The 20,715-nt window shown below is 46.1% G+C and overlaps 1 protein-coding gene across 2 annotated transcripts in view; it reads right to left on the bottom strand.

The window, feature by feature from the left end:
• The window catches only part of CTIF (cap binding complex dependent translation initiation factor), a 117,736-nt gene extending 97,492 nt beyond the window's left edge, over positions 1-20,244 (bottom strand). For both annotated transcript variants that reach the window (XM_083883288.1, XM_083883287.1), the window contains exons 1-4: positions 20,031-20,244; positions 16,424-16,507; positions 1,621-1,694; positions 701-805 (exon numbers count right to left, since the gene is read on the bottom strand). In XM_083883288.1, coding sequence (XP_083739414.1) covers positions 701-805; positions 1,621-1,694; positions 16,424-16,507; positions 20,031-20,210 — 443 coding nt within the window. In that variant the 5' untranslated portion in view covers positions 20,211-20,244. The remainder of the gene's footprint in view (positions 1-700; positions 806-1,620; positions 1,695-16,423; positions 16,508-20,030) is intronic.
• Positions 20,245-20,715: the final 471 nt, after the last annotated feature.

Consider the following 20,715-nt stretch of genomic DNA (forward strand, 5'->3'; position numbering starts at 1 on the left):
CAATCTACCCCTCCCCTAATGCAATGTGAGGCCTTTACACCTTATCCTGTCATTTGTTAGAGGGGAGAAGAGCCTGATCCCTACCTGGCTGCACCCTCCTGCCAGGGAGTGATTGCTTCTCCATCTGCAGGGAAATGGTGATAGCCATTTAAGCAACACTGGTGAGCCACTTGCTCAAATTTATTTGGTTTGACCAACCAACAGCCAGTAAGGAATCCAGAAATACCAGGGAAGCCTGTGGAGGCCGTCACAACCAAAAGGAGCTGTAGAATGTTTTCACAGTTTCACAAAACACATTGATGTTCTCTCCTTCCCTGAACTCTTGCTGGGAAGAACAGTGGAAGCCCTGTCATTCACAGGATCTGTAACCAGGTCAGGACTAAGCCAGAATCTTTCCTCCTCCAGTATCCAAAGATGTTTAAATTTAGAACACTGGGATCTAGGAAACTCAGATCCAGAGTTATTTGAACACTGAGACCTATCAGGCAATGCAAAAATACAGAGAACAACTCTGCTCCAGCCCAGAACTGGATGACAGAGGAGCCAGACAGACTGAACGTGGCATTCTCAAACTCTGTAAATAGTCCAGTGCTTCTTCCCATGTCCTCTACGTGAGGTGGCCACCAAGCCAGAGTTCCTAGAGCAAGGGAGAATTTAGAAACCTCCGTGGAGATCACACAATGGTAGAGACAGCACTCACCCTTCTCTGTCTATGTGAGGCAAGGGGTGTTTGGAGGTGTTTCGCAGCTTTCTGTGAAACTGGGTGAAATCTAGTTTTTCAGGCTGCAAGTCCCACGTTGCACCACTAGGAGAGAAAAACAGGGAAAAAACAGAGAAAGGAAGTCCACTGCTAATTAAACACCACGGAACTGAAGACCAGAGGGCACATGGGAGCCTGCAGACAAGGAAAGCTGGCATTTCTTGGAGCTCCACTCCCCACTCCCTGCTGCAGAGCATGAGGATGTGAGCCTCCAACCTTCACACTGATGCATCTCTTTTCATTTATTCTTGTTTTTTGGGTATGCTGAGCTCTTGCAGCTTGATCTAAGCCTCTAATTTTGATACAGAAGACACCCTGCAAGATATACTTGCTCTCTGTACCAAGAGGGCATTGCAACAGGTCCATGAAATGATGTTCTCTCTGGCCCTGCACAACCTGTCTGCTCCAGTGACTCAACACCTGCAGATTATGCATAAAACCGGACAGAAAGGATATTTCACTGCTTTCCCCACTCTGAGACAGCAGCTGAAGAGTTCTTCCCAGCAGCTAAGAAGCCAACTAATGGGAGAGTAAAATCCCAGAGCAGCAGCTCAGAGCTGACTCAAGCCTTGCCTGTGCAGCTCTGGGGTGACTACAAATAATTGTACTGGGTACTGGTTTCAGGTGTTTGGACTGCAAACCCATCCAGTGGCCTCTCCAAAGCACACAGGATGCTTTAAATAGATTGTGCTTGGTGCCACTGGCTAAATGGGAATGGGGAGGAGGAGGAGCAGTGATGTCAGTACTACCAGGATACTCTCTGGATACCAGCAGGATGGACACACTGGCAGGGGCTAAGACAAAGCACAGTCCATTTTAAGAATCCCTCTGTCTCTCAAAATATTTTAAAGCCAGCTTACCTGAAGGAGTCAAAGGTGTTGGCAGCCCAGATGTCTGTGCCCAGCATGTCAAGGTTGCTCTCCTTGTTGCCATTCTAGGAGAGATGGAAAGGTGGTTACTAGCAATGGAGCTATCCTGACCAGGGCACAGCCTCTCCCTCCAGCCATGGAGGTGTCTTGGCTCTGCACAAGGGATCCTGTGCTCCTGTGTGAATCCATGCAATACAGAGACCTCTCACCTGCTGCAAATGTGCACCGTGAAGGCAAGGAATGACAGTTTCAGCCTTGGGGACACAGAGCTGTGCACAACACAGAGCAGAAAATGCACAAGCTCAGCTCCAGACCTGTCCTCCTGCCCCATGTCCTCGACCCATGAAGGGGGGACAGCCTGAGATTCACAGAATCATAGAATCATTTGGTTGAGAAAGATCTCCAAGATTGACTCAAACCTGTGCATGATCCCCCTTTGTCACCCAGCCCCAAGCACTGAATGCCACATCCCAGCATTCCTTGAACACTTCCAAGGATGGGGACTCCACCAACGCCCTGGGCAGCCTGTTCCAATGCTTAAAAATCCTTTCCATGACAAAATTCCTCCTGATGTCCAATCTGAACCTCCCCTGGCCCAGCCAGAGGCTGTTCCCTCTCCTCCTGTCCCTGTTCCCTGGGAGCACAGCCCGACCCCCCCGGCTGTCCCCTCCTCTCAGGGACTTGTGCAGAGCCACAAGGTCCCCCCTGAGCCTCCTTTTCTCCAGGCTCAGCCCCTTTCCAGCTCCCTCAGCCTCTCCTGGGGCTCCAGACCCTTCCCCAGCTCCCGCAGCCTCTCCTGGGGCTCCAGACCCTTCCCCAGCTCCCTCAGCCTCTCCTGGGGCTCCAGACCCTTCCCCAGCTCCCTCAGCCTCTCCTGGGGCTCCAGACCCTTCCCCAGCTCTGTTCCCTGTCGTGGACACGCTCCAGCCCCTCGGTGTCTCTCCTGTCCTGAGGGGCCCAGAGCTGTCCCCAGCACTGGAGGTGACTCAGCAGTGCCAGCCCAGGGGACAGGCCCTGCCCTGGGGCTGTGTCACACCATGGCTGGGACAGCCCAGGGGCCACTGCCCACCTGGACACACCTGGGCTCATGTCCAGCTGCTGCCACCAGCACCCCATGGCCTGTCCCCACTGCCATTATAAGAAACCTCCAGTGAACTGTGAAACACCTTGAATTTTCCTGTGCAGTGTTATTGTCAAAATGGACAACCAAAGCACGAGCATCTAAATGAAAGATCTCACATATGTTATTTAAAGCCCCTTCACAGTCATCAGCCCTCACATGTCCTCCCTGCACAAAGAGAGCTGCCCTCTCCACTCCTTTACAGGTGAAGTAAAACAGGTTGGATTTTGCCATTCAAGAAATCAGACTTGACTCAGTCTGGATGGATTGAATGCACTGCACATAGGGCGTCCCATATTAAACAACTTTCCCCTCAACATTTCTTATTCAGATTACTCATAATCTTGCACATATTCAGATTATTTAAGCATCTCAGTCCAAATGGTCCCACTCTGGCAAAACACATGCTAGAGAAGGTGGATTCCATCTCTTCCCTGTCAAATAACTTCTGTCATTTTCGAGATTATTAATATTAACCAAGACATTAGAAACTCATTAAAAATGTGACCATTTCTTAATGAAGTCACAGAGCTCAATCTGCTCACAAAGTGAGCAACACTTTCCCAACCAATGTCAGGGACACATGTCCTCAGCAAACAGATGGTTACACTTTGCAGTCATTTCCAGCACAACCAATTTAGACACCAGAAACTCCAAACACAGGCACACTGCTGCCTTTTTAGTCTCCTCCAAGGAGTTTATGGATTATGATCTTAACCCCTGGGGATCTGCAAGTTGACAGGTCTCTACTCAGAAACAAACTACCAGAAATATATAATAACTCCCGTGATAAGTTACAAAAGATGGTTTTTATTTTAGGCAAATGTAAGCACGATTTTCTCCCACCGAGGACAGGAATTAGTTATTTTTTTAAATCCTTACAAGCATCCAAATGCAGCATAATGGAAGTACACACGTGCAGGTTATCACAGCTGCCACACAAAGAGGAGAAACCTCTTCCTGCAGACAAATTCATTCCAGCTGGAGAGGAGGTCAGGCAGGTCCAAGACAGCAGCTGGATGCTCTCACCCAAACCTGGTCCTCCTGTAAGATGTGCCCATAACCTCTTGGAGACACTCCAAGCATCAGCCAGATTCCACAAGGATGTCACCAGGACCCAGTGATAACACATCTTGTCATTAAATCGTGAGTCACTGTTATTTCAAAACACCCTTTTGGTCTTCTGTGACCTGTCTTTAGAACCAGACTCTGTGTCAGCTCACAGGACAGGGAGCAGCCTTGCAGCCCTGTGCTGCAGGGAGCTTACTGAAATGCTCACAGCACGGTGCCAGGACTTAATAATAAGACTTCAAAAAGCCAGTTCTCAAATCCAGGTACAAAAAAAAAGATTAAAAATTGCATGTATTTAAGAAAAGCAGTGACTTGCTGTCAGTCCTCCTAGGACTGCAATTATAACCATCAGCAATTTTAACATGAAGCTCCCAGTGACCCAACCCTCAGCTTTAGATAATCTTTTTCACTGAGAAGGAGCTAGGACTGCTGAAAATTAATTAATTCACTCGGAATGATAATTGAGAGAGAGACGCTTTCAAGAGTACCATGAGTAGCTCTGAGAAATGAGACATCCAGTAAAAACAGATCCTGCAAACGGTGTGGTTTAAATGCACATCCACAACCTCTGTCCTCCTGCCCCTGTGAGCACAAATGACCTCCATCCACTGCTGCCCAGCCCCTGGGGCTGCCCACACAAACAGGGACAGCCCCACGTGGATTCTGGCTGTTTACTACGCATGCAGCTTCAGCGAATTCCCCACAAAGTCAGCATTTGCATGCAGGCAGCAGCTTTCCAAAGCCCAGCTCAGCGTCCACCTCTTGCCCCTCCTCACTGCCATCCTCCAGAAAACAAATATGAAATCATGCCCTTTGTTGCACAACTGCAACCAGGTTAAATCATCACTGCATACAGAACAACATAAAGTGGCCACCTGGGTCCCTGCTATAAATTAAGGGATCACTCTGTGCCATGTATTACTTTAAGCATTTTTCAGTTCTGAGCTTGAGGAGCTTCCCCCACTTTTCCTCCTTCTCAGCTGCCTACAACCCCTGGCTGCACTTTGGTAGAAAATAAAAATGAGATAGATACTGAACTCTCTGAAAAGGCTCCAATTCAGTGCTTCCTTCTTAAAAACTGCAAGTTTTCATATGAAAAATACAGATAAAAATATAAAAATTTTGAGGAAGACACTATTATCCCTGCTTAAAGAGGAAAGGGTATGTTGAATCTCATTCCCACCAGAAAGGACCATCACTTTCTAAATACAGCCTGGTTCTGTGGGTCCTCTCCCACCATAGCAGGGCACAGAAGGAAAAGCTATTTCCTCAAGATCTTCAGGAGGATTAAATGGATGAATGGACCAGGACTTTGACCACTGGTTCCAAACCTCAGAGTCTGCCATCCACTTCTGGCACAACTGGTGTTCACGTGTGCATAAAGGAGAGTGACTCCAAGAGAAGACAGGAGGACACAGACTGACTGAAACTAAAAGGAGTGGTCCTTAGTCTGAGCTCAAGGATGAATGTAAACCCACAAAAAGTGAATTCTTACAGTCTTTTGCAGGGAATGAAGGTAACTCTCCATCTAGCCCTGGAGACAGCTCACACAGAAAGCAGCTGGACTCAAGGTCACTATTTAACACCATCTATGGGCTGTTCACTCAACTTTCAACTTCTAATGAAGACCTGCCACTGAACAATTACAGACATCTCCTGATTTCCCAAAACTGAAATACTCCGAGACTTCAAATACAGAAAAAAACCCTGATTTCCTTGCAATTTCCTTTGCACTTGACCAGCTGACTAGGAATTTTTTTCCCAATGCTAAGGCATTCAGCACACCCCAGCAGGTCACACATCATGAGTGAATTAAACAGGTCTTTGCAGTGTCCTTCACAGCTGACCTGCACCCACACCTGTGTGACACACACCACAAACATGTCGTGAGGGGGGAAGCAGCAAGCACAGGACACAACCTCAGCAGGTCACTACCAGGTATACCTTGGCTAATTGCCTGAACTGGCTGCTTCTCCTGTGGGTGCCAGACCTGGATCCAGACCCCTGCCTGGAGCCTAACCCTGGCTGGGATCCTGTGCTCCCACTGCTGCTGCGATCCCACTTTTCCTGGAAATAACAAACAGATTCCTTTAGTCAAGGGCAACTCTGTCCCACACATTCCAAAACTGGAACAGGAGAGCTCCACTTCCAGGCCACTCATGCCTGCACCTACAAAACCATGCCCATGACCAGCATCCTGATTGTGGGGCTTCCTCTGAGTCCTTTAACATGTTCTATTTACACACTGCAAAGGGATGACACTGTGGGAGGCTCTGATGAAGATAAGATTTGGCCCTAGTGCTCTAGTGTATGCATGGGGAAAAATAATACTTACCTTCCCTAGCTTCATGAGGATTAATTATGCATATTCATCAACCCCACATCCTCTAAAGCTGTTGAAGGGTATTTGGACAATGCCCTTAATAACATGCTTTAACTTTTAGTCAGCCCTGAGTCGAGCAGGCAGTTGGACTGGATGATGGTTGGTACCTTCCAGCTGAAATATTCCATTCCATTCCATTCCATTCCATTCCATTCCATTCCATTCCATTCCATTCCATTCCATTCCATTCCATTCCATTCCATTCCATTCCATTCCATTCCATTCCATTCCATTCCATTCCATTCCCCTCCCAGGCCCAAATAAACTCCTCACTCAGTTTCCCCACTGCTCAGCCCCACTGTTGGAGCCCAGTTATTCACTTGGCTGAGGACTCTTGTAATTCACCAGGAGACACATTACACAAATAACTACTTTTGTCTTTTAAGGAGCTGTGCCTGATGTTCTCCTTTATTCTCTCACTTGTTGTGCTGTCAAGCAAACTGCAGGTTTCTTGTTCAGCCCTCAAGGCATGATGACTCATCTGAAAACCAGAATAACACACCTGACCAGTTATACCCAAACCCCACAAGGTTCTTGGGGAGAAATGTGGATATTGTCAAGGTAATTGCACCAAAAGCTTTGTTCAGAGCCTTGGGAAAGGCTTTTGAAGTGACCTAAAATGATTAAAACCCCATGATATCACAAAGTGTAGAATATTCAACTCTTCCAAGTACTCTGAAAATCTGGGAAATACAAAAGGAAATCTATGTTTTAGGACTGGTATGAGAACTGGCAACTTCAAGAGGGTTTCTCATGTCTCAGGTGTTCTCATGGGGCTACATGAGGTTCTGCAGACACTGCCATGGGCTAAGGCAGGGGCAGGGCCACCTCAGCCTTCAAAACTAAAAGGATTCACCACCCAAAATGCTTTTGAACACAACAGACAAATCCAGGCTGCCAATTTCAGGACACAGACCAGGTCCCAGCTCCACCACTGCCACCTGACTTGGATGAGGCAGGAAGACAACTGCTCAGCAGAACCTAAACCACCTAAGGTCATGCTACCCTGTCCAGCACTGTCCCTGATGCACACGAAACATGGAAGTATTCACCCAACACAAGGAATTGGAAGCAAAACACTCCAGTGCTGGTTTCTGCATTGCTCCAGCAGGACATTCTCCACTCTACAACTTAGTAAGTTTCAGGCACGTTCAAATACATTGTGGCATTGACTTCAAAGGAGGTGATTTTTCTGATTTTCAAGTTGTATATAAATGAAATTGGGAAGGTTGTGGTTATTCCCACTAAGAGTTAAAGCACCTTCTTCCCTTCTTATCACACCTTGACCCAACTCTCCCAATGGCTGAGAAATACCAAATGGAACAAGGAGTTGTCCAATTGGCATGAAGGGGAAAAAAAACGTGGTGGATGTTTTCCTAAAGGCCACTTTAGGAAGCCCTGGGGAAGAGCCACCCTTGTAGGCATCCTGAGATGTGAAAAATATCTCCTTTGACTTGGGAAATGTGCACCAGCTGAAAAGGTGGCTGAAGAAATGTACCTTCACTGCTTGATGTTTGAAGGATTAATTGTGTCCTATACACTGAATATCTTGTCCACACTCACACACAAAATTTCTGTGCCAAATGCTCCAGTGGGACCAGGTCAGCACATGCACCCTTTGCTTCAAAAGACACGCTGAAAATAAAAACTCTTCACTTATATTCACTTATATTCAGTAGACCTATCTTTTAGGTGTGGTTTTCTGCAGACAATCTGAGATGTTGCAAATTCCAGAAATGCAGCTGGCCACAACAAAACTGTTTTGAGAAACGAGAATATTGGTATCACCATGAATCAAAGTCCATCAAGAAAAGCCACTGAATACAGCACAAACCACTCAGATCACAATCACAGGTGATTTTAATAAACCAGCTTGTCTTCTGGCTCTAACTCCTGGCCTGTTGACCTTGCTTACCTTTATCAAGCACTGATACTAATATTGAAAATCAAATAGTTTTTAAAATAAAATTGCTACGCTAAAAACTGTTGAAATGTCTGTTGAAGATGCAAACAGTCCAAACTGAGTGTGGCTTGAATACACTCACATTTAAACCCACCACCACAGCCAAGCTTAGTATTCCACAAATTTCTGACTAATAGATGAACAACTATTTATTGGTACCTTACTGAGGGGGATTGAAATCTCCAGAAAAAAAATACGACCTCCAGGAACAATCCCAGACATTTCTGGTGGATTTGTGTCCTGTAATAAAGCTGTTTCATGCTAAAATGGATGCTCTCTGCAGACCTGTGGGAGCTGGGCTGCTCACACCAACCTCATGGGTGATGCTCCAGGAGTGAGTGAGAGCATGCAGGTAATGATTGTTCCTTAAAAAACACACAAGCAGCAAAACTCCTTCACCAGCATCACTGCAAAGCCCATAAAATCCCATTCCCAGACTCCAGAGGCAGCTGGAATCCAGCAGAAAGCCACGGCTTGGCACTGGTGAGATGTGGCACTGCTCTTCCTCCATCCTGCACCACACACAGCTCCTGCTAAACAAACCCGCCCTGCTGCAGGAACAGAACTGACTGCCAAAGCTGACAAACACTGAAGAAACAAGTTCTCTGCCCCTTGCCTCTTGCTGCTCTGATTCCCCATCACCTGGCCCTATTACTCTGCCATCCCCTCAAAAAACCAAGGATCTCCCAGTTTCTCCCAATTCCCCGAACAGACCTTAAACTCTTGCTCACAGATCTTATTTGGGCTCCTCCAACTACCATTTGTGGTCTCACCAGCAGGAGATGGGACCTCTGAGCCACACTTTGAAACTGGGAGGGAAAACGTCATCCCTCCAGAGGCTGATTCCCAGAAGCTGCTCAAACCCATGCCAATCCTTCTGGCCAAGCTCTGCACCTTCTCAGGAACAGCCAGGCTCATGCACATTACCACTGCCAGCAGCCCTCCTTCAGAAACTAGATGTCAAATCTAACATTTGCATTTTAATTAGCAATAATCGTATGTTTCACTTACACTGCAATTTTCACCTTTTGCAGCGAGCTCTTTGAGGCATGAACTAATTAATCCTGCTGCCTTTGCCAGCTCAAAGAGTTAATATTTTCTGCTGCTTCAGTGCAAGTTTGAAAATCCTATTTGCAGAAAAAAGAGGATAAGTTTCCCCAGTGCAGAAGCCATAAATGGAAACACAGTGATCACTTACGTGGCTGCTCTCAGTGAAGATAAGTATGGGTGAAGTGGGCTGTGCTGGTAGAGATGTAGATCAACCCTGGCAGCAGCACAAGTTTTAAGTGTCCTGAAGATATCATTGGATTCTGGATGGGATTCATGCCCAATCACATGTAAAAGTTTCAATATTCAATGTACAGCATTCATAGGTGGGCCAGAGGAAGAACAACAGGAATCTGGCAGATTTCTCAGCCCCTCCAAAACCTCTGAGATATTCCCCAGCATAACAAGGGTCTCACATCTGCACCCAGGAGATCCCTGTATCAAGTTGTGGGATGCCCTTCAAATCATTTGTCAACTTGCATCTTATTCCTGGTCAGAATAAAAATCAGCTATTGTGTAAAAGGCCCTTTTTTCTGCAGTGGAGGTTTTCACACACCCAATTTGTGCTGCTGCCAAATCTTCCTGTTACGCAGGATTTTTGCAGTGCACTCCAAGTATCTCCCTAGACCTATTCCAGAAAAACCACTCCAATTTTAATAAGGAAAACCAAAGGCTTAATTATTTTAACAACTCAAAATACACCTTTAAAAAAAGCCTAACAAAAACCCAACCATCAGATTACTCTAAATATCTTAGGAGGGTGAACATTCTAGCTTCTTCTTCTTCAAAGTATTACATAAAGCTGCAAGAACATCAGAAACTGCTATAAAAATGTCATGCAGAAACCCCAACCCCTTTGGCTCTGTTCCTTCCCTTCCCAGGTCTATGTCCAGCTTCCCCAGCCCTCTCCAATCTGCAGAAGGGATACCAAATATCACTCTGAGCTCTTCTTCCACCAGGGAAAGTAAGGTTTTATCAACATTTGTGTCATAATACAGGAGCAAAGCACCTGATGGACTTGGAAGAAGGAAACTTACAAGATCTTTCTGGACTACCTGGGAAAGGACCAAGCCTGTGAAGGTTGTGGTTTTTGCACAACAGTACAACAGTCATGCTAGCCAAGGATGTGCTAGGGAGCTTGTTACACACAACGATGAAGAGGAGAGACACTGAGGGCACTCAGAAAGCCCCTGAGAAGTCCAGACATGTTATGGAAACACAACAGCAAGGCCCTGTCCCAGGCTCAGAGGATATGGCTCATGTCATCCCTGCCTGGAGATTCAGCACTGACTGACCTATTCATCCAAACACAGAAAGATGGAGACCTCAAAAGCAAATCAAGTCTCACAAAAATGAGAGTGTGGGAAGCTCTGCAGTGGGCAGACAGGCATCACCTGTTCTCTACCCAAATAGAAAATGAGGGTGACAAGGCGACCTCTCACGTGAGTCACTGGTGACACCAGGCCTAGAAAACACTTCCCCCACTTTCAATAAGCAGCAACAGTTGTCCAAAGCAGGCAGCAAAGCAGGGCAGCATCTCCCTCCCAGACCTCCTGACACCCAAGCAGGTGTCTGCTCCACAAGAGGCACTGCTGCTTCATGAGGCCGAGCCCAAACAGAAGTCCCAGAGAAAGTTACACCTGTACATTGGCTAAAGGACTTGATTTCCTTCTCAGCAGTCCTCTCCAACCATAACTGAGCAGGGCTGCATTCACTAAATGAGGAAGCATTTACATCCAGTAATTACAGGTAGAAAAGTGACTGGTTTTCTCAGAGCTGCTCTTTGGTCATGGGCAGGTCACCCCACTTAAAATTCTACTTTCTTCCTCTGCCAGGCAGGCACACATCAACATGTACCCACTGGCAAAGCCAGAGTCTGTCTCTTGCTTTCTCTTTCTCTTTTGGAAACACAAAAAGTGTCTGCAGCATCAGCCAGCACCCATCTGCCCCAACAGACCCTCAGCATGGTGGACAACCTCAGCCAAATTCAGTGTACAAACTGACCCTGGGCTACAACACGAGCAGGACAATGAGATGGGGAGCCCCAAACATATTCCCCAAACATGGAACTGTTGGAGCAAGTCCAGAGGAGGCCATGGGGTTGATAAAAGGACTGGAGCACCTGTGAAGACAGGCTGAGAAAGAGACCTTAGAGCACCTTCCAGTATCTGAAAGGAGCCTAAAGAAAAGATGGAGAGGGACTCTGCATCAAGAACTATAGTGACAGGACAGGGAGTAATGGGTACAAATTGAAAGAGGAGAAATTTAGACTGGATATTTGGAAGGATGTTTGTACTGGGAGGGTGGTGAGGCACTGGCCCAGGTTGCCCAGGGGGGATGTGGATGCCCCAGCCTTGGCAGTCCTTATGGCACATAAGGCCCAGAGTAACCTGTTCTAGTGGAAGGTGTCCCTGCCTATGGCAGGTGGGTGATTATAGAAGCTTAAGGTGGTGATCCATTCCACCCCTTAAGATTCTGTAATTTCTAAAAGTCCTTCCAGAGCTATCCCTCTTGTTTTCTTTCACATCTGGACCCAAGGATGGGCAACTCAAGTGAGACACAGGCTGTCCAGCAGAACAGGGAAAATGAATTACGAATTTAGTCAAGAGATCCTGCAATCCACTGTCTCTGCAGCCCTATCTGGTTAAGCCAAGAATTTGGGGCATTACATGCTGCCTGCTGATGCCACTGGACTTAAGCCAGCAGGACAATTTCACTGCTAACTTCAGTTATCTGAACCCAGTGACATGCCCCTGTCCTTTCCCACTTGCTTCTGCAGCAGCCACCAGGGAGGATCTCCTGGTGGTTGATCCCAGGAAGTCAAGCAGCACTATGCCTGCAAAGAAATATTTTCTGGAAATGCAACAGATAATTTAATTTTTTTTTTACTCTCCATTAAAACTGAGTTCCTCCATGTGTTGAAATCTGCTGTTACCCAAGAGAGCCTTCACACATTACCCCACACCTTCTATTGCCTTTGCTTTGGCAACATAGCAGCTTTTCCAGCCATGGCCACAGGACATGGACATGGAATGACAAGACCTTAAAGCTCATCTCATTCCATCCCCTGCCATGGGCAGGGACACCTTCTTCTATCCCAGGTTGCTCCAAGCCTTGTCCAACCTCGCCTGGAACACTTCTAGGGATCCAGGGGCAGCCACAGCTGCTCTGGGCACCCTGTGCCAGGGCCTCCCCACCCTCACAGCCAGGACTTCTTTCCTAATATCCCATCTAACCCTGTCCTTCCCAGTGGGAAGCCATTCTCCCTTATCACTCCAGGCCCTTGTCAGAGCTGTTCCATTAGGCCAGCTAGGGATGCTCTTTACTCCAGGCACTATGATCTCCAGCCAAAGCCCAAGAGTGCAAACCTACCCTGTCAACATGAGCTGCTGTTTCTGCTGATTTAACAGGAGGGCAAACCAAGTCATCTCCTTTACCACCAGCTCCTCAGGGAGGGCAGGACAAAGGTGCTACAAGCAAGGTGTGGGGATCATCAGGTGTGATCTACACCCCCTGCCTGCTCCTTCACTGCTCAGTAGATCAGCAATATGTCTATCAGCTGCAGAAGCCTCTGAGGTCCCAAACCCTGCACCAAGTTCCTGCTGCACCTGGAGGGGCATGGACACAAGCAGTGGAAAGAAAGCAAGACCTATTTACTGCCAACAACACAGGGTTTTGGTTGGTGAGGATGGGTGACAGCCAGCCACCATAAGGGAAGGGAGGGGCTTGGCCAGAAAGGAGGATTTTCAGCTCTCCCTCTCCCATCACCTGGAGAAATGGCACAAACCCACAGAGTTGTTCTGGTTTTTGTTAATGCCCTTTACATAAGGGGAGCCTGGGATGGAGTTCCTGTCAGGCCTTTCATGTACCAAGAGCTCTGCTGGCTCCCTCAATATGTACCATACCAGAATTATTTTACTTAATGAATTGCTCTCAGAAATATATCAAAGAGCTTCCTACTCGCCACAGCCTCACAAGGGGAATGCAAATAAAGTATTATATAAAAACTTCCCACTGGCTCTTTTTGGGGAAGGAAAAAAAATCCAAACATAAAAGGGTTTAAAATTATTTCATTATCTATACCTTCCTCATCTTTTAGAGGCAGTAAGGTGCTCAAATAGTATTTTGAGTACCTGGTCTTTGCTCCAGAGGCTCACATGTGGTGAGACCTGGCAAACTTCCTGGAGGGGGTTTAGTGGAACATGGCCATGCCATGCACCAAACAGAGAGATCTCAGGAGGAAGTAAGAATTACAGATGAGCTGAGACCAGGATTTTCTCAGCACATGACTTCACAAAATGTATCTCAGGAGATTCCCCCATGAGCAGACCATCTTCTTACAGCCACCCTCCCACAGAACTGGAAGGACCAGGAGGTTTCAGAGGGAATTTTCTCTGTTTTTAAGTCACTGCTTTGTACAAGATTCTTATCTGCCAGCCTATGGGAACTGACCTCCATCTAAGCCTCACACAGCTGCTAATACACGTCTCACCAAGCAGTGCAAGAGCAGGACAAGTATGGGGTGCTCTTTTCCAGAGACAGCCAGCAACATCAGAAACCAGAAATTTAGGAATATCCTGGACTGCAGGTTGCATCAAGACAGTTCATTTTTTACCCTGACATTGTATTTTATTCAGAAATTCCTCTCAGCCCCACATTTGTACAAAACCAGTAGATGCTTATACACACACATAATATATATAAATGCATAACACACACACAAAATCTTTCTTTTATTTTTCTTGACCTTGCTGGATTGTACAGCCCAGAATTTCAAAGGCATCAAGTACTCAAGGATGCATAGAGGGGTTTTCAGGCATAGGAAAGTCTTCTCTCTAGGCCTCCCTATAACCTTTAGGAAGCCAATTACATCTGAAAAAGCAAGCCTGAACTGCTCCTTCTTAACAGAAAATGAACCACATGCTGAATACATTTCCAGCACTAACCTAGATTTCCATATAAATGCCCTTTCTGATGGCCAGGTTAGAACCACGTGAGGCATACCATGGTCACTGATACATAACCCACATTTTCACATTAGCTGAAGCCAGTAGAAATCTCACATCCAAGTATTTTTCAACTAAGACTGGCAATGCAGAGATCTCAGCTGGAAACACAATAGGAAAATTAGGAATTCCATTTTCTGCTCAAACCCCTCAAATACATAAAAAACTGCAACAAAAAAAAAAAACTCATTAAAAAAAACCACCAAACCAAAAAAAAACCAAACCAAAACAAAAATCCAGAAACCAAATGAAACCAAACAAACCCCAAACAAACCAAAAAAGACACCCCTAAAACCAAACACATTCCTTCATTGAGAAATAATTAGCTGGCTTCTTCCTTAGCAGGTTTGAAAAGTGATTGATAATTTTAATTCAAGACAAACATCTTATTTATGATTTTTTTTTTTTTAAATATTGAAAGATTACAGTGAAAACAACCAGAAATGGTAATAAACTGTCCTTGGTCCCCACCAGGAGCATTTCACTCATATAGCAGTGACAGTGAGAGAAATGCTTGCCTGGACAGAGGAACAATAGCTTGCAGCTCCTCTTTGGTGCCAAGGAAAATTTGTTAGTCACAGCTAAAGGAAGCCAAACATGGAGAGAGATAATTACTAGCTCTGCTGCAGGCTGGGAGAGAGCCCAAACACAGGGTAAGCAGCTTGGGCATCAGCGAATGGTGTTTGTGTTTAGGAAAGGAGCTCCCTGTAGGAGGAGATCAAATACATTTAACTTCCAGAGAAAAAAAAACAAAACAACAAAAGCCAGCAAGAAAACAAAACAAAAAAAACCCTCATGTAAGCTGAAATAAAAGAGTGCATGGCACCAGGCAGATGGAGGATGTCAGGAAATAACACCTATGCATGACTCCTGCTTCCTCCTGTGGTCCCCACCAGCCACTGCCACGTCAGCAGAGCCCTTGGGTGAAGAGCCAGGGATCTTCTTCCCCAGGGAAAGCCCAAAGAAATGGCCAGCCTCCCAGCTGAACATCCAGCAGCTGGGAGTGAGCCTGGATGAGGTTTTGCTGCTGAATATTTTGAAGCAGATCAAAGGTGCAATAAATTAAATCCACAGTTCCGTCTGGCACCTCCAGGAGTTCATCCAAAGCGGTGCCTCTGTGCAGCACACACCCTCCTACACAACAACACTCTGCCTTTGCTGGGTGCAGGTGATGCTAGAGGTGGTACCAGCATCCTGGGGACATGGCAGGGAGGGGATGAGCCCCCACCCCTGAGCCAAGAAGTTCCAGCAGGGCTCCATGTGGGAGAAGGCTGTGCCCAAAATCAGAGCTGTGACAACACGCCCTGCTCAGACTGGCACAGCCTTTTGTACACCCTGCAAGGGGCTCCCAAATTCCCCCTCATGGACCCCCACATATGAGATTGAATCTGGAGGACATCAAGCAGAGCAACAGCATGAAAGCCACCAACTTGAGGCCACTTCTCTGGGTGAGACACCCACCAGCCACAGCAACTGGAAATGCTGTTTCCCCTTCCCTCAGAGGCCACAGTTTCACATCTCCTCAGGCAAGTGCTGCTCTCACAGAGCTGATGGTCTCACGGTGACACAGCAGCTTGTCAAGCAGATGACAATTATCAAACACAAGCCCCCACCCTACCCAAACCTCTTCTGTGGGGGTACTCACATGAGGAGGGACAGCCACCTCCAGCTGTGCTTGGTAAACACTCCTCCCTTGTGCTCACACCACATCCAAGCACCAAAACTGACTCACACCTGGTTCCTGTCACTGCATGACCAATACAGGCTCTCAGCACGTGCAGTTTTCTGACTTCTTCTGACAACTCACGCTCTCAGCTGTTCAATGTTTTTCCTTATAACACCATCCTTGTGCTGCAACACACAACAGAGAAGCCCAGCCACACAAAGATCCCTCACTCCAGCTACATCTCATGCTTCCAAGTCAGCTCTGAGGCTCCTAACAGCTTCCTCGCACAGGTGGCAATAAGTCTCCTGGAATAAATGTGACACTCCTTATTTTTTCCCCTTTAAGCTCGTGGTGAAAAGCATCCAAACACACATCAGGATGTTGCCCACCTCCCATGGTTTGGGCAGGAATGAGCTTTCAGATGCCAAGCAAAGGGACAGGCCTCCTCTTGCACAAGAGGGAAAGCTGCCTCCCAGGAGAGGAAATGCAAGAAACAAAGGCAAAGCTCTGGGCAGGAGGAACTAAACACAAACCCTACCTGGTTGTGTTCATGAGATGACGAGCCCTTCCCTCGGGATGGGGAACAGCTGCCATCAAGCTGCTCGCTACAATCCGCCGTCCACTGCAAAAAAAAAAAAAAAAAAAAAAAAAAAAAAAAAAAAAAAAAAAGGGATTAAAAAAAGGGATTGTGTAAAATAATAGCTGGGCTGGGCAAAACTGCTGCGTCAGTCTGGAGCGCACAGAAAACACCGTCCGGCCGCGGGCATCGCTGAACGTGTGCGGCACTCCCTCCTTTCTGAGGATGATCCCAAAGGATTTGGCTTGGAAATGCTCCACCCGCTGACAGTGGGTAGAGGGAAGGTGCAGGAACAGCTGTAGGAAAGCACTTGATAGGGTGCTTTGCAATAAAATCCAGCACCAAAGCCTCCTTGCTGACTCTGACAGTGTTTGGAATCACAGGTGTGTAATACACTGTTGCGCTGATTTTTTCAGCCTTCTGATGTTTTTATTCTTGGGACTGGAGAGTTCTAACACATTGTAACAAAAACAAAGACTGATATTTTGTATACATGCATTTTTTTTCAGGAGGAAAGACAAATTGATGGACTGCTGAGTTGACTGGAGAGTTCTTACACATTGTAACAAAAAAAAAAAAAAAAAAAAAAAAAAAAAGACTGATATTCTGTAAACATGCATTTTTTTCCAGGAGGAAAGACAAATTGATGGAGTTCTGAGTTGACCACTAGGGCCAGAAAGGTGTTACTTTCGTCTCCCAATCTTTGACCAAATTTTAAAGACTATGTAAGTCAAGATCCTCAAATAAACATCCCTTCTTTCTCATCTCACATCCTGATTTCTGAGTGTAAATTCTTTTTGTGTCCTCTTGCGACGATACACACCAGGGTGATTTGACTTTATCTATGGAATTCTTCCATGGAAAGTTGGAAAAATTTCTGCTTTTCCCAACTCTGTTTGCTTCAAGGACAGACACGTGTCCTGAAAGAGCAACATCCCATGTTTCCATTTTAAACAAAACAGAAAATGAACATGGGGCTGTAGGTGTGACCATTGCCAGATGTGGCCATAGGGGATCAGCAGATTCTTAGGCCACCTTGCCCCAAAGTTGGGCAGCAAGGTGCCTCCACCAAAATAACTAAATTTGGTGACATTTGTTGCCTTTTTCTTTTTTCCCTTAAAGAAATGTATGGCTGCATCATATTGGTGGAAAAAAAAAACCCCACACAAAAAACCCCAACAATTTTTACTAGACAAACATGAAAGATGCTGCTTAATTCTGAAGTCATTTTGTCATTCCTTCAACAAAGTGGACACTGACCAGCTCCACTTCTGAGGTTTTTCATGCTGGAAGCACTTGGTTGCTCCAGAGTCACTCAGTGCTTGATACCATCACCAAGGATGATGTGCCAAGAAAAAGAAAAGTCATTTCCATACAAACAGCCACCTGAGGGGCTCCCTGACAGGTATAGATGAGGCCACAAAATAAGAGTCTTGACTACAACTGCCCATGATCTCTGCCCTTGTCAAGGAGCCTGTTTTAGCTCACAGATGGGGGAATCCCAGTCTCCCCTCATTAAAGAGCTGCCCATCACTCTCCTGCCACTTCTGCTGACCCCCCCTGGACAGGCTCATGATGACATCACTCTTGAGAGCCTTTTACCAGATGTATCCTTATCTCCTTTAACAATTTTGAGTACAACCATACACCTGGAAAGGTCTTTCAAGGTACGAGCTCACTCACTATTATCTCCACAGCAAAATAAAATTGCCATTTTCCCTCTTTTTTTCATGGGGGGAGCAAGGCTGGGGACATCCCCATCATGGGAACATCCACATTTTGGGATTCTCTGAAGTGGTGATGGATTCAGCTTCCCTTTCCTTCCTTCCCCCAGCAAGGAGATCAATTGTCCAGGGATGTGGTACCATCCAAGCAACTCACACATGGGTGAATGGATTTATCCACTCTCAGGTAGGGAAAACAACACAGCCATAAAGAAACAAACTGCAGAGAGATTAAGTAACTTGCCCAACATTAAAGATTTAGTTGCTGGCAGAACCTTGCAGTTAAAAAAATTTACTTGGTCTCAGCTGAATGCCTTTCCCTTATATCCATCTTTCTCCCTCCAGCTCACATTAAGAGGGAATGTGCCACCTTCCATCAGGCTGGCTTCCCCCAGGATTACTCCAGTCAGCTGCAGGATATGTGCCTGTTTATTCCTTGCTTTGCTTAGAACTGATCAGGAAGAGAAAATCAGAAATAAAAATTCCTGATTATTTCTTAAAGGTGGAAAAATGAAAAAAAAAATCCTATGTGAGATAAGAGATAATTCCTTCTTAGTGCATTCATTAAGATATGGCTTTGTAAATGCAACTGACCTAGAGTAATAGCCCATCCTCACTTTTTGTCCAATACAGAGCCCTAGAAATACAAAATGATGCATTTTGGTGGAGTTTCACAACAAATCCTAATTAAACTTCTGCATCAATGGTCTCGGGTACAACCTCATTTAGCTGCTTCATTTGATGTGCCTCTAAAAGTGGTTTAATTAAAAGATTCAATGTTCAGATCTTTCATTACTATGATTTTTTCTTTTAAAAAATAAAACCCAGGCATCTTGAAAGAGAACACTCTAAGAACTGACATTAAAAACCCAGCAGCTTCTCTCTTCCAGGGCAGGCCAAGGAGGAAAGCTACAATGCCGTTTCCAAAACTGGAAGATGGATTTGATTGTTGCAATCAAGGATCTTGGTGCAAAAAATTGACAGGGCTGCCACAAGAATTAGAAATTTTTGTCCTTAAGATGCAGAGGGAGCCTGGGCTTACTGGCAGAGCTGTGAACAGGCTGGGAGAGGTTGTAAAACTTAGTCTATTAATTTATTTCTAATTCAATACTACTTTTGAACTTGACACATTAATAAGCAGAACTTGTCTGTTTGACCTGAAGCCTCTCCAAAGCACCACTTCAAACGCAGACATCTTCCAGCCTGGGGTTAAAAAAATACACTTTGTATCACTAGATTTTTAAATATATTTTCTCCCACTTCTAAGGGCTTTGATCCTCAAATTGTGAAAGACCTCTTCACCAAAATCTGCTCTTAAAAAGGTTCTTTTGTTTGGTAATTTCTTTACATTGAGATTATATAAAAGAGGTTTAGAGCTCTGGGTCAGATCCTCAGCTCCAGCAAACCTGCAGAGCTCAGATCAAATCAAAGACCTCAGAGATCAGATCAAACACTGCTGATACCAGACAAAGATGGGATCCTTCACATCATGGAATGGTTTGGGTTGGAAGGGACCTTAAACCCCATCTCATTCCATCCCCCTGCCGTGGACAGGGACACCTTCCACTATCCCAGATTGCTCCAAGCCACATCCAACCTGGCCTGGAACACTCTTAGTGCTGTACCTTGAGACCATAAAAAAACCAAACCCAGCACCAGCAGACTGCTACCAGCAAGCTACAAGACTGCTACCTTGCTACAAGCAAGGAGACCTCAAACACATCCCCGAACCAGTGCGCTGCCCCAAACCCTAAAAAACCTCCTTCAGCTGAGAACACACACCCCTGACCCAACCTACAACCCACCAGCATGCTCTCCTGCCCTACAGTGAGCCTTTCACCCACCTGTGAGACATGGGACTGAGTCTTCTCGCTCTCGCCGTCGCCCTCGGTCTTGTCAGTGAGCAGCCCCTGCACCTGGTACTCCAGCACGTAGCTGTCGATGAACCGCTCCAGCTCCTCGATCTCCTGGGAGCGGCTGCTCCCCGCCTCCGAGGAGGCTGATGCCACTGAGGAGCTCTCCATCCCTTCAGGGGACAAGCCAGGAACACGGGGGGGCCTGAGGATGTGGGGCAAAAAACACAGAGAGGAGTTATTTCCCAGATTTAAAAAAAAAAACCCTAGCAGACAAAGCCTATCAGTTGCTGCACGCAGGATGTTTTTTTTGCTGTACCTCTGCATTTCCACTACAATTTGTGATAATCCTAGGTTGTTGCATTTAGGGCTTCCAGGCATGCAAGAAGTGTTCAATTTCTGTAGTATTCCTGCATTTAAGGACAACAGATATTATTTCCCGGCCTCTTGCTTGAAACCCAAACTTACTGAAAACGTCCGGACACATGTACAAGAGAAAAAAATCTCACGCTAAAATGCTTAATCTAATAAATCCAAAACACTAGTTGTGCTGGATGTGGGTGAGAAGCTGGAGGTAATGGACAAGGGTGAGGAAGAGGATGACAACTGAAAAGCTTTTCTAGGGCAGTGGCAGTTCTGTAATATTCCAGCATTTAAGGACAACAGACATTATTTC

Source organism: Zosterops lateralis (genome assembly GCF_965231275.1).
Source record: "Zosterops lateralis genome assembly, chromosome: Z".
Classification (NCBI taxonomy): Eukaryota; Metazoa; Chordata; class Aves; order Passeriformes; family Zosteropidae; genus Zosterops; species Zosterops lateralis.